Here is a 13,565-nt window from a genome sequence, read left to right on the forward strand (position 1 = left end):
ATTCCTCATATCAATGAGGTCATATGATACATGTCTTTCTCTGATTGACTTATTTCGCTCAGCATAATACCCTCCGAGATTTACTTTTAAGTGACCTTAGTTAAATTACTTAATCTCTCTGAAAGAAATAATAACAGAATCTTCTTCATGAAGTTATGGTAGTGATGAAATGATTGAAATAAAAAATATATATATATATTCACTCAGAACAATACAGTGCTAGGAACAGATGTCATAAAGTGTTTGCTATTGTTATTACTTGCTAATCAAATGAAAATATGAAAGACTTTATCAAGGCTTCTTTGCATCAGCATTGCGTCCATAAGGCACAGAACTGTTTTCTCTAGCACCATTATCAATTGCATGGCATAATGAGTAAGAAGTCTTGGGCTTGATGGAAAGGATCACCAAAAGGAAACCTCAGGCTTCCCAGGACGTCAGGCTATAGAATCTCTAAGTACAGTTGGTACTTTTCTCTAGAAGTAATTCAAAATTATTTTCATTGGAAAATCCATGGGACAACGTTCTGTTTGGCAGTTTACACTTTTAATATCTTGTTTCCTCCTAACACATATTGAGTTTTTAGAAATCTGACAGATATGTTACTGCTTACTTTTTATAAGACATATCCCTGCAGGCAGAATCATTCTTCTTTTAAAAATTCTATGTATCCGGGCACCTGGGTGGCTCAGTTGGTTAAGCGACTGCCTTCGGCTCAGGTCATGATCCTGGAGTCCCTGGATCGAGTCCCGCATCGGGCTCCCTGCTCAGCAGGGAGTCTGCTTCTCCCTCTGACCCTCCTCCCTCTCATGCTCTCTGTCTCTCATTCTCTCTCTCAAATAAATAAATAAAATCTTAAAAAAGAAAAAAAAATTCTATGTATCCTTAGAAACTAGGACAGTGTTAGGCACATAATAAAACAACTAGCATTTATTTAAAAACTAGTATTTTTCAAATGCTCAATTACTAGTTCTAATTATGAAACAATGTTATATAAAATTTAAGTGACATTTTAATGTGAATTTTCCCCTTCTTGTTTTGATTATATTTCATATTCTATTGATAAATCTCTTAATGACAGCATCTTTAAAAAGTTTATAATCATTTTCAAAGAGTTCTATTAAATGATTTAAAAACTAAAATTATAGAATCTAATAAAATATGACTAATAGAAATGATCATGTAAGTGATATGGCATTTGCTATCATTATTTAATAGAGTGCATTCTGTTGTCCCTCAACATGAAAAAGTTTAATGTATATGTTAAAATGTCTGTTATGCGCAAAGTTTACCCAACCTGAGTTGAACATTTTGTAATCTGTAGCATTTGTTTTACAGTAAATTGGGATTGTTCTAAATTCCACCAAGTAAATAAGTATTTAGTTAAAATTAGATTTACTTACATATTTTTTAAAGTTCTATAATCTCTGAAATACAGTGAAATAATGGATTTAAATAATAAAGAATACATAAATATGAATCTATTGGTTTATATTCTTCCCAGTGTCTCCTCATCTTTACGTCAACATCAGCTTTGACACAATGCCTATCACAGAGCAGGTGTAAGCGACTATCAGTAACTTAAACTATGTTATATAGTTAGTAAGATGTTTAACTCAACTAAGATCTCAAGGCATTATTTGATGTCTTGAAACTATTTTATTGTAGGTAAAAAGCGTTTGAAAGTTTAGTTTTATAACACTAAACTACTGGTATTCCAAACAGATCACTCTGAACATTAAATAAAAACATTGACCTGCATTTTTCACAGCTATTTTGTTTGTTTGTTTGTTTGTTTTAGTATATTTTTTGGTCCTTTTGAAAGTCTTCATTAACGATATATTTTTTAAAGATTTTATTTATTTATTTGACAGAGAGAGAGGGAACACAAGCAGGGGGAGTGGGAGAGGGAGAAGCAGGCTTCCCGCTGAGCAGGGAGCCCGATGCGGGGCTCGATCCCAGGACCCTGAGATCATGACCTGAGCCGAAGGCAGACGCTTAATGACTGAGCCACACAGGCGCCCCTTCATTAACAATACTTTTAAAAGTTTTATTTTTTAACTTCAACAATTCACATAGGATTTGCTCGAATTTTAAATCAAAATGAATTTGAAAAATTGGCTTTTCTATTCATCACATTCATGATAATGGCATAACTCAATATAACAGTACTAGTAAAATATGTTTCTTAGCACCTGTTCTGTGCAAAGCATGCATCTAAATATATTTGATTTATACGAATCTTGCAGGATCACCCTGTAAAGTTAGTATTTTTATCTGTACCCCCTATACCATATCTGTATTTTACATAAGAAAAAACTCAGTCTCAGGGAGCTCAATTAACTTACTCAAAGTCACCAAGCTAGACAGTACTGGAGCCAGGATTCCACACCAGCTCTGCTTGGTTTGATCTTGATAACTATACCTTCCATAGCACCAGGCTCTGTCAATTTTTAAATCTGTTCATGTCCCAACTGTATTGTCATTTTTTCTTTCATGTTGTGGGTGTCCTTCCGAGCCGCACCAACATACCCTTGAGTTGAATAAACAACTAACAGTCACTGTGGTGTTACATTGCTTATTAGTGACTATCTCAAGTAAAGGCCCCTTTATAAGTGAATTTGATTGGTTCAATTAAAACAAAATTGCTGCATTTTTTGGTTCATCTTTTCTCCATTAGATAAAGTAATGCTTAATTACCTTATCTAACTGCAATGTGATCCAATTTCATCCTGAACATGAAAACATTTTCTGAGAGTGAGAAACTGTTAGCTTGCAATCTTATAGACTCTATAGTTAGGGAGAGAAAAAAAAAAATAAAAGAATTGTTTCTTACTTTCCTCTAGTTGTTTCAAAACTTGATTTTTGATAGTTGGTTTTCTGGCTTCCACTGCTGTCACCTCTGCTGAGGTATGTTTCCCGTGGGGACCGATTTCCCAGGCCGCCTGCAACTGAGTTGGGAGAGACCGCTTGTTGATTCGACTTTGTGGCAAAGCTCTGAAGAAATTTCATTGTAGAGTTGGAAAGGACCACTGACTCTGCTCTTGGGCTGAACTTGAGGCTAGGTTTGGTTGGGAGGGCAAGAGGCTGTAACTTAAGCACCCCTTCTATCTTCCCTGGGGGTGTGAGAGTTTGGTTTTTCACACCCTCAGGAGGTGTGCCTGTCTCTGAGGGAGGCAGTGTTGATTTTAGAAGACTCTCTTCAGAGGTTCTTGCCTCAGGAATTGTGGCTATCTCAGCTGATGTGATCTGAGGGGTTGGCAGCATTTTATTTAGAGGAACCGTAGCAGAGGCCGCGTTCTCCTGGGAGCTTGCATCCTCAGGGGTAGTCCAAGTATGCGTGGTGTTGATAAGCCCAAAGCCCCCATTCCATAAACTAGAAAGCAGGATAAATAGCCTTGCTCTCTTCATTTCAGTAGTTTGAAGCAAGAAAGCTCATGCAAAATTGGGAGATACGGTCCTTCTGGTCTTTTCAACAGCTACTTCCACACTGAATCCGCTAAGACAGAGCTTTGCCAATTTGAGATGTGTAGAGGAAATAGGTTTCTGTGTTTTGTAGTGGACTCAGGAAGTTTGATTTCCTGTTTCTGTAGGTTTTGTGTGATCTGTGACCTCTGGTGGGATGGATCTATGGAGGTGGTGAAGGGTGTCTGACGAAGCTAAGGGTAAATGGGAAAACACGGGCAATTATTATCAGGAAAACCCATGAGAAAAACATGAAGTAACTTTCCTATGTCCACTCATGTTTCATTGGTTGTTGATTTTGAAGAGAAATTTCACATTGATGATAGGGAGTATGGAATTTTGTTTGGATGAACTGAATCAAGGAGTTTAACATTCTGTTCTACTACACAGGGAAACTGAGAAAAAAAATATGATATTTCTTTTCCACTGTGTCCCATCCAGAGAATCACATTTTGTTCAAATGCTTATATGCATGCACATACAACAAACAAAAACTCATTGACAGTCTCTAACATTTTACACATCACAGGCTTAATTATGGAAAAAAATATATATATATACCTCTATTTTTATAAATACACTCAGCCAAGGCATTACTTGAAGTTAATCTCAATGATGATAAGTAATAGCAAAAAAGTATAAATTTTTGAATTATACAGATATATATGGAACTTACTTTAAATTTTGCTCTCAGAACTTTTACCAGAACCAGTTTATGGAATGAATAATCAGAATTTTGGATAATAATGGATGAAGAAAAAAATGAAGTCATGTGAAAATAAATTAAAATGGAATCATATATAATGCTTTTGTACTTTTACTGTGGTGCAAAATGATATTAGCTGCAGATAATGGAGAACTAAATTGATTAAAGACTTTTCTATGGTTGTTTTCCTAGTAGAGAAGCTTTATGGGATTTATGATTTCACTACTACAGCAAATCTCTGATTTTCAGGCTTCAATTAAGCTCTCTCATCTGTAAAAAAAATTCCATAGCAGACTCTTTGGACATATAAATAACATGTTATAACAGTTCATCCATTCATTCATTCTTTCAGTAATTACCCAAACCCTCAGTTAGCTTCAGCTAGGTACTTTCTTAGGTGCTGAGATTATAAAGCAAGAATATTCTTGCTCTCTACTTGCTAATGGTCTATTATGTTATCTGAAGACCAGATCTATGTGTAATTAATCTTTCTGCCAATTTTTGTGCCAGGCATTAGGCTCTTGCTGAATATTCAGTCATAGAATTTTTTTCTCTCAGAATTGGATAACCAGAAACCTCGTGCCTATTGGGTTACATATTACTGTCGATATATACTCCTGTCCCTAATCCTGTATACAGAGCACCAGGATTTGAGACAAGGCCTAATTTTTCTCTGAACTACTAACTACTTGGTCATAATACTTTTTTTCTCCCCTTAATTTTTACCATTTATTTCTACAAGTATATTGTTGACAAATTAGAGATATATAATATGAGCTTATTTAAACTAAGACACATTAATCAGTAGCAACCCTAATTAACTTTAATATGAAGTACAAAGCATCTGTTTCTTGGGTATACCACAGAACAATCCCACAAAGCTTGCATTAGTAAAAGAGCAAGTAGGTCCAGCACAGACAATCCAGGCAGCAATTCATCACTAAAAAGGGCAATGAAACTACATAATTTTCACAACACAAACATGGATTTTTCACTACTAAGAAAAAGACATTACAGCATCTCTATCTGTAAAAGACACAACTAGCCTTGGCTTAGAGCAAACTAGTAATTCAGAAAAACCCAAGTAAAAATTTTCTATTTAGGGTACAATTTTAAATCCCTTTTCTAAGATTTAGTAAAAGTAGATAAATAGACTATCCTGAAAGCTTAAGAAACAACCAGCATGATGGCACACGTAGATTTTTTTTTTCTTCCATGGTTTGTAAAATACATCTTGATTCTGTTCAGGACAAGTGAACTTTAGTGGTAAAGGGTCACTCATTGGATCTATAACCGGTAACAAATAGCTCTCAAATGGTAATAAAAACTGAACTAAGCTAAGCAATTCATTTTGCTTTTGTAAGGTATTGACCAATAACGACTTTTGGTTACCCTCTTCCTAGCTTACAGATGACCTTGTGATCAAAAGGCTAAAGGTTCTGTCTCTCATTATCAATCCACCAAGCCATCTTTCCACGTAACTCCCCAGGGAATCCCCAGCTCACTTGGAGGTTCTAGATGTATGGATCATCCCATAATTGGAGACATAAAATATCTGTACTCCAGAAACTGTCAGAGGTCTAACCTCAAATTCTGCTTTCTCAGACTCATTAATACTTACAGAATAACAATTAAGAAAAATAATATTCCTGGGATTACTGCCTAAAGATACTCAATCCATTCTTCTAACTGCTTTAAATACTATTTGTGGATTAAACCGTACCATCAGAGTTTCATATACATGTATCCCATCATTTTGCTATACCCCACATTGCCCACTAGATTGTTTATAGTATGTTTTACCTTATTGCCATTTATTCATTTTGATTAATTTTATAAGAAAGGAACTATGAAACTCATTATATTATGTGCTATCAGGAGGTTTTTTGGTCATTTTTCATTGTATCATAAATATAGGATTGAATACATATTGCAAATTGAGTTCTCTCTAGGTAATGAGATAATGGGTTCATTCTATTTTTCTTTTTTCCCTTATAATATGCATGAATCAATTTTCTAATCACTAGAAAAAATGTTTATTAAGTTGAAATAAAAATATAAATGAGCTAAAAGAGAATCTCAGATTGAGGATTTCATTGCTTGTAGATGGTGCTATGTATTATTTAATGCAATTTTTATGGCTATAAGAGTATAATCCTTTGTAGAATGTTGGGGTGTAGAGTAACTTCTACTAGATTAATAGGATTTCTTAGCAGCTTCCTTCTTTCCTTTTCACATGAGAAATTCTTACTTTTAAAAATAGTTTAAAATGCTTATTTATTTTTTTATTTTAAATATTTTATTTATTTATTTTGAGAGACACAGCATGAGCAAAAGGGAGGGGCAGAGGGTAAGGGAGAAGCAGACTCCCTGCTGAGCAGGGAGCCCAGTGCAGGACTCGATCCCAGGACCCTGATATCATGACCTGAGCCCAAGGCAGATGCTTAACTGACTGAGCCACCCAGGCACGCTAAAACATTTAAAATAATATTTCATTATAACCCTCCTCTATAAATTGTCACTGTCAAAAAATAATCACAGAAGGGCGCCTGGGTGGCTCAGTTGGTTAAGCGACTGCCTTCAGCTCAGGTTATGATCCTGGAATCCCTGGATCGAGTCCCGCATCGGGCTCCCTGCTCGGCAGGGAGTCTGCTTCTCCCTCTGACCCTCACCCCTCTCGTGTGCTCTCTCTCATTCTCTCTCTCTCAAATAAATAAAATCTTTAAAAAATAAAAAAATAAAATAATCACAGAAAACAAAGTTCTAAGCCTTTTTCAATTTTATGTTGCTTGAAAATATTGAAAACCTTTCGAATATACATATATAGACAAAGGGAGTTGTAAGCATACAGTCAAAGGGCTGGGGGAGGGAAAGATACCGATTTAAGCAAGATTTTCATGAGCCATAAAATGTGCTAGATAAGTTAAATTTGACATATTATTTAATTATCCCAGTCATGCTGGTAAGTATTCTACTCTGATTTTGCTGATAAAAAATTAAGCTTAAAGAAGTTAAATAATGTCCTAGAGTAACATACTGGTAATTGACAGAATAGATATTTATGTCCTATTCTGATTCTTTCCATCATCTAATAATATATCCCATAAAAGAAGTAGTAAACTTCTAAATTTACAGAAATTTGAGGAAAATAATTGTCAAGTTGTCTTAAATTCATTTTCTCAATGGTTCTTAATTTCTTTATTTTTTGTTTTTATCTTACAGCTAAAACATATATTGAGATACACTAATAATTTAATGACTTCAATTAGTTTGAGTTTGTGGAATTAGAGGAGAAAATTTGTGTTTTTATAAGTTTGCTTTTAGTCTAAACTTTTCTGTTTTTTTTTTTTTTTTCCTTTTTGGTTGGGTGCCTTTTTCAATTTCTGTGCAGTATTGCAAGGGATGACATTGCCTTATTTTTGACAGCACAATAATACGCTTCTTTCACTTGCTAGAATGGAACCTCCAGGACAGCTGAAGACTGCTGCATTCCCAGCATCTAAAACAGTGCTCAGTTTGCATTCTGTAAATATTTGTTAAATAAATGAATGAATGGATTAAACTGTGAATGTACTTCAGTTACAGCACCTGTCAGAGGGCTAAAAAGGGGATCTATTTTTCCAACTTATAGCCCCCCACACACAAAAAAAACAAAAAACAATCTAAATAAACACAATATACTTACTTTATGAATACAACTTCAAAAGTCTCCTAGAATACCTCTTCAACCAGATTGCCTTTTGTCAATCTTTCCTAAATAAAATTTAGAAAGCCCATTTTTTCTATCTCACCTGTTTTTAAAATGTGTTTTAAATAGATTATTTTGAAACCATCCCAGGCACATGAGAATCAAAGCAAAGACTAAGAACTGTGTAATAAAGGATAATGAGGCAGTAGTAATGCCAGAAAAAAATCTAAAGTATGCAAATTAAAATTAAGAACAAAATTTAGGTCTTTGTGAGTTGGTAGGAAAGGTAATATGGAAGGATAATCAATTATATCATTCTAAATATTAAGTGAGAGAAGCAAGAAGCATATTAGTTTGTCAGGAGAGAAAACACAACATAGTCTTAATATTAAATTTTTAACTTTATAATTAAGAACGTAAAGAACACATTGATAATACAAGACCAAATATCCCTCATAAGCAAAAGTCTATATTGATAGTTTGCAACATTATCTTAGTGCTTAATTTATATTTCCCATTTAAGTAGAACAGTACACTTCAAATGAAATTAAGACTGATTTCTTTTGGAAAATTTTAGAAATAACAATATTTCATTTCCCAATTTATGTCTGGCTGCTGAGTGACTTCTCCTGAAAATTGGAATAGATACAATTTTTCCTTATTCCTCCTGCTAAGTACATCTGAAAATCCTGGGCAGTATATATCAAAAAAACATAAGAGGACTCTGAAAGGTAGAGAAAAGAAAGGCAGACTGGCTAAGAGGACCCAAGAAACAACACAGCATTGAGTTCTCTGGATTTTCTTTTTGTCTCATATCCCAGTGCTGGAGAATTTGGCAAACTAGGAACACCAATGGCACAAACAATAAAAGTTCCCAGAAAGGCCAAAAGGACTAAAAAATGGCCAGCTCAGAAAGACAGACAATCGCTGCACTACCCCCACCAAAGCTACAGAAAACATGTGATCCCATCCCCACCCATGCCAGCAAAGGCTGAATGGAGGGCCTTAGACTTCTACCTTTGGAAAGTTGCAACAAGGTGTCAGCCCCCATCCCTCTGCTGGCTGTCAGAAAAAGGCCAATAGAGAAGCCAGAAATTTCATCATCAAGGTAGCTCCACTGAGTCACTGCTTTAACCCTCCAAAGGCTGGGTAAAAGGCAAGAGAACTAGAAAATAAAAATAACTTTGAAGCATGCCAGGTCTTCACTGAGTATACTCCAATGGTCCCCAAAAGGCTGAAGAGAAGGCAAAAGTTCAGAGAGATATCTTCATGGTGTAGAAATTCACAGGTGGATCTGGAAAAATAAGAGAACTCACCAGAGATCTTCTAAAAAATGCTTTCTTACTGTAAACTAGGAGGTCTCCCCGCCATGTTCTAATCACTTCCTCTTCACCCCACTGATGAGGAGGTCCCACCCTAGGGTTATGGGGATGGCTGAACACGTGATACCTGACACTGGCTGGGTGAAACTGGCAGCAGCTCATACACATACTCACACTGGGGAGGACAGCATCACATACCACGGAGGGCCACACAGAGGCAGCGCTCAGGAACAAAATGAACAGCTAGGGGCTATGAAGAAGGTTTTATAATAAGGAGAGTGTGGGCTGTCTCCTGGCTCCCATAGGAGGATGCACTTGGCTTGTTTAAATAATTCTACAGACTGACAGGGAGTTGAAACCCACTACTTAGAGACAAGCAGGAAGTGTGCCTGGTCCCTTTGATAAGGAGGATTGTTTGACCAGGGGCCCTTATCCACCAGGGCAAAGTGGGGAAGGCAACTTGTGGTTAGGCCATCTAAGGCCTTCTGGGCTTCACATGTCAAGGCAGCACATGATATGGCACCTTAATTTTAGACCTTATATCACACAAAGTTCAAAGAACCTTTTTTTTCTGTGTTGTAAAGCGTTAAGAACTCTCCGGAGTTTTGTCCGTGCTCAGAAAGCTTATTTGGAAAGAAAATCCTGATCATGCTGTCAAAATATTTAAAGACTGTGTTGAGTTAAAAAACAATAAAAGATGAAAGAGATTTAGTTTAGATTAGACCTTGCTCAACTACAAATTGGTGTGACTCAGCCCCCACACCAGAGGCCTGACAGGGCTGAAGGTATGCCCTTATCTGAGGCAAAGTTTACTTACTCCAGTTCTTTTACACATAATGCTTCTCAAAAATTGTGACACAAAGAAATAAGAAAATGTGACCCATAGTTAGGAAAGAAAACATCAAAAGAAAAAGATTCAGGAAAGACTGAGATATTAGATGTATTAGAAAGACAGTTTAACATAACTATGACAGAAGGTGGTAGAAAATACAGGCAACATGTCTGACCACAAAGAGAATTTCAGCAGAGACCAAAACTGTTAAAAAAAATTAAATGGAAATGCTAGATATAAAAAATATGGTAACAACAATAAAGAACTCATTTGATAAACTTAAGAGCACAGTGGAAATGTCAAAGAGAGCAATCAGCTAATTTAAAGACAGGTCAAAAAAAGAAATTACCCAAACTGAAAGACAAAAAAGATAAATGTGTAGACAAAAGGAACAGTGTCTGAGGTCTGTGGATGCTTTCATACAGTATGACATACATCTAATTGGAGTATATAAAGATGAAAATAAAGGAGAAAAGAGAAATTAGGACAAAAGACAAATTTTGAAAGATAAATATTTTTCAATATTTTTCCAAAATCAACTCAAATACTCAAGAAGTTCAGAAAACCCCAAGAAGGAAATTATGCCTGGGCACATTGCAGGTAAAATCCTGAAACACTAAAAGTAAAAAGAAAATATTGAAAGCACTTGATAATTAAAAACAAAATTGCATTACATAAAGGGTAAAACAATTATGGCTGACTTTTCATTAAATATAGTTAATGCAAGATGAAGCCAAAAGACATCTTTAAAGTATTCAAAGGAAAAATGAACCTGTTAATTTAAAATTATATATCTAGTAAAAATATTCTTCAAAGTAAAGGAGAAATAAAGACATCTTCATTAAGCAAAACCTGAAAGAATTTGTCTCCAGAAAACCTGAATACCAATATATTGACAATTTAAATGAAATGGATATACTCATTAAAAAAACTTAGTAAAAGTGATAGAAAAAGATATAAAAGCAAAAATCTAAAAAGCCCCATTCATAATAAAAACTTTCCAACAAAGAAAACTCCAGACCCAAATGGCTTCCCCAGCAAATTCTGTCAAAAATTTAAGGAAGAAATATCACAAGTCTTCATGAAGTTTTATCAAAAATAGAAGAGGAAATAATACATCTCAGCTCAATTTATGAGGCCAGAAAAGCACGAATACTAAATATTACAATACCAAATATTTTAAGAAAAATAAAACCATAGACCAATATCCTTCATAGACATGAAAACAAAATACTGTAAAAGGCTAATATATCATGACCACATGGGGATTACTCCAAGAATTCAAGGTTGGTTCACATTTAGAAATCAAGCAATGTAATTCACCATATTAGCAAAAGAAATTAATTTTTAAAAAGTATGTGTATATGTCTAAATAAGTACAGCAAAAGCATTGAACAGAATTAAATACTGGTTTATATTAAAATATCTCTGCACATTAGAAATACAAAAGTATCAACAAAGCATGTGCTGATAACATCTTTATTAATCATGAAACTTTAAATGCTTTTCCCCCAATATAAAAAAACAAGCAAAAATGTTTGCTCCTACAACTTCTGCTCACTGGGCGCCTGGGTGGCTCAGTTGGTTAAGCGACTGCCTTCGGCTCAGGTCATGATCCTGGAGTCCCGGGATCGAGTCCCGCATCGGGCTCCCTGCTCAGCGGGGGGTCTGCTTCTCCCTCTGACCCTCCTTCCTCTCGTGCTCTCTGCCTCTCGTTCTCTCTCGCAAATAAATAAATAAAATCTAAAAAAAAAAAAAAAACAACTTCTGCTCACTGTTGTGTTGGAAGTCTTGGCCATCGCAACAAGGTAAACAAAAGAAATAAGAAGCAGAGTGACTGGAAAGGAAAAAGCGAAATGCTCTTATTTATATAGAGATGGTATAACTATGCACAAAGAAACTCCATGTAGGGGTGCCTGGGTGGCTCAGTCGGTTAAGTGTCTGCCTTTGGCTCAGGCCATGATCCCAGGGTCCTGGGATCGAACCCCATGTCGGGCTCCTTGTTCAGCAGGGGGCCTGCTTCTCTCTCTCCCTCTCTCTCTGTCAAATAAATAAGTAAATTAAAATCTTAAAAAAAAAAAAGAAAGAAACTCCATGTAATCTTCAAAAAAAAAAAAGAACCCTACTAATCAGTGAATTTAGGCAAGTTCACAATATAATGGGTGCAAAATAGTCAAGCAATTTTTAAAAAGAACCAAATTGAATTGCTCACACTATCTGATTTTAAGTTTTAATCTACAGTAGTCAGAACAGTATAATATTGGTTCCAAATAATGTAAAAGTTTTCTCCAAAAATAGAACACTTGAAGAAAAGTGTTGGCCCAGAAATCAATCCACACTGATTTTGGGCAAAAGTATGGTCAATTCAATTATAACAATAATAAAAAATCTTATTAGCAAAAGATACTGGAGCAAATAAATACGTAAATTTTAAAAATGAAATTTCACCTCTAATACACTCTAAACTTAAAATTAATTTAAGATTAATTAAACTGAACCATAACCTTCAAATAGCAAACATAAAATAGCCTCATGATCTTAAAAAAGATTTCTTTGATGGGACACAGAAAGCATGCACCATAAACAAGGTGATACATTGAACCTCTTCAAAATTAAAAGCTTCAGTTATTTAAAGGACACAATGAAGAAAATGAATAGCAAGCCCTACACTGGATAAAAATGATAGGAATTTAGATATTTGAACAAATTACCCATCCAGAATATAAAATGAGTTCCTACAAATCAATTATAAAAAGACAAATAATCCAATTAATAACTTGACAAAAGCCCCTTGAACAGACACATAACAAAGAAGATATACAAATGGCCAACATACACATGAAAAGGTGCTCGACATACTCAGTTATCAGAGCAAAGTAAAGCAAATAAAACTACAATTAGATACCATTTCTCAGACATTAGAACAAAAAGTAAAACAACAACAACAGCAACAACAGCAACAACAACAACACTAAGTCCTGGAAGGGAGTAAGGCAATCAGAACTCTCACATATTTCCAGTAGAAATGTAAAATGGTACCACCACTTCGGAGAACTATGTGGCAATTATGAAGTTGCAAGTGTTGTGGGAAACAAAGGCAAAAGAAATGTAGCTTCAGTTAAAATCTTCTTACAACTTGCAGCCCACTGACAGATACCTGAAACATGCAGAGCATGACCTTCCTCAAGGAATTCGTGGCTCCCTTAGTGCCTTAATGTTTAAAAGTACTTCATCTTGACAGCAGCTGGCCCCTCAAGGTCCTGAAAGCCGTGCTACCAGATTCCTTGGAGACTTGTGCTATCCCTCACCCCCACTAATTAAAAAGTATACAGTCAGCCACTCCTCACAATCCCAGTGCTCTTTCTGCCCACAGGTCCTATCCCATGAATAAGGAAGGGGTTAAGGTCCAGGCAGGAGAGGTAGGAGGCCCCTGACTCCCCGACTGGGCCCCTGAAGCTATTCCTGGCAGGTGGAGACGCCGAGACAGAGCGGGACAAGATATAGGGGAACAAACCAAGATGGCACAAGAGTCTCAAGGCCACAAGCTTCCTG

At 35.7% G+C, this 13,565-nt stretch overlaps 1 protein-coding gene across 4 annotated transcripts in view; it reads right to left on the bottom strand.

The window, feature by feature from the left end:
• The window catches only part of MMRN1 (multimerin 1), a 68,844-nt gene extending 59,354 nt beyond the window's left edge, over positions 1-9,490 (bottom strand). The window contains exons 1-3 of one of the 4 annotated variants that reach the window (XM_081812144.1): positions 9,356-9,490; positions 8,877-9,153; positions 2,837-3,659 (exon numbers count right to left, since the gene is read on the bottom strand). In XM_081812144.1, coding sequence (XP_081668270.1) covers positions 2,837-3,411 — 575 coding nt within the window. In that variant the 5' untranslated portion in view covers positions 3,412-3,659; positions 8,877-9,153; positions 9,356-9,490. Of the gene's footprint in view, positions 1-2,836; positions 3,660-7,856; positions 7,907-8,876; positions 9,154-9,175; positions 9,312-9,355 lie in introns of those variants that run through there. The other 3 variants (XM_081812147.1, XM_031023872.2, XM_081812146.1) reach the window with 3 other exon arrangements.
• Positions 9,491-13,565: the final 4,075 nt, after the last annotated feature.

Source organism: Leptonychotes weddellii, chromosome 2 (genome assembly GCF_054177405.1).
Source record: "Leptonychotes weddellii isolate Sample4059 chromosome 2, ASM5417740v2, whole genome shotgun sequence".
Classification (NCBI taxonomy): Eukaryota; Metazoa; Chordata; class Mammalia; order Carnivora; family Phocidae; genus Leptonychotes; species Leptonychotes weddellii.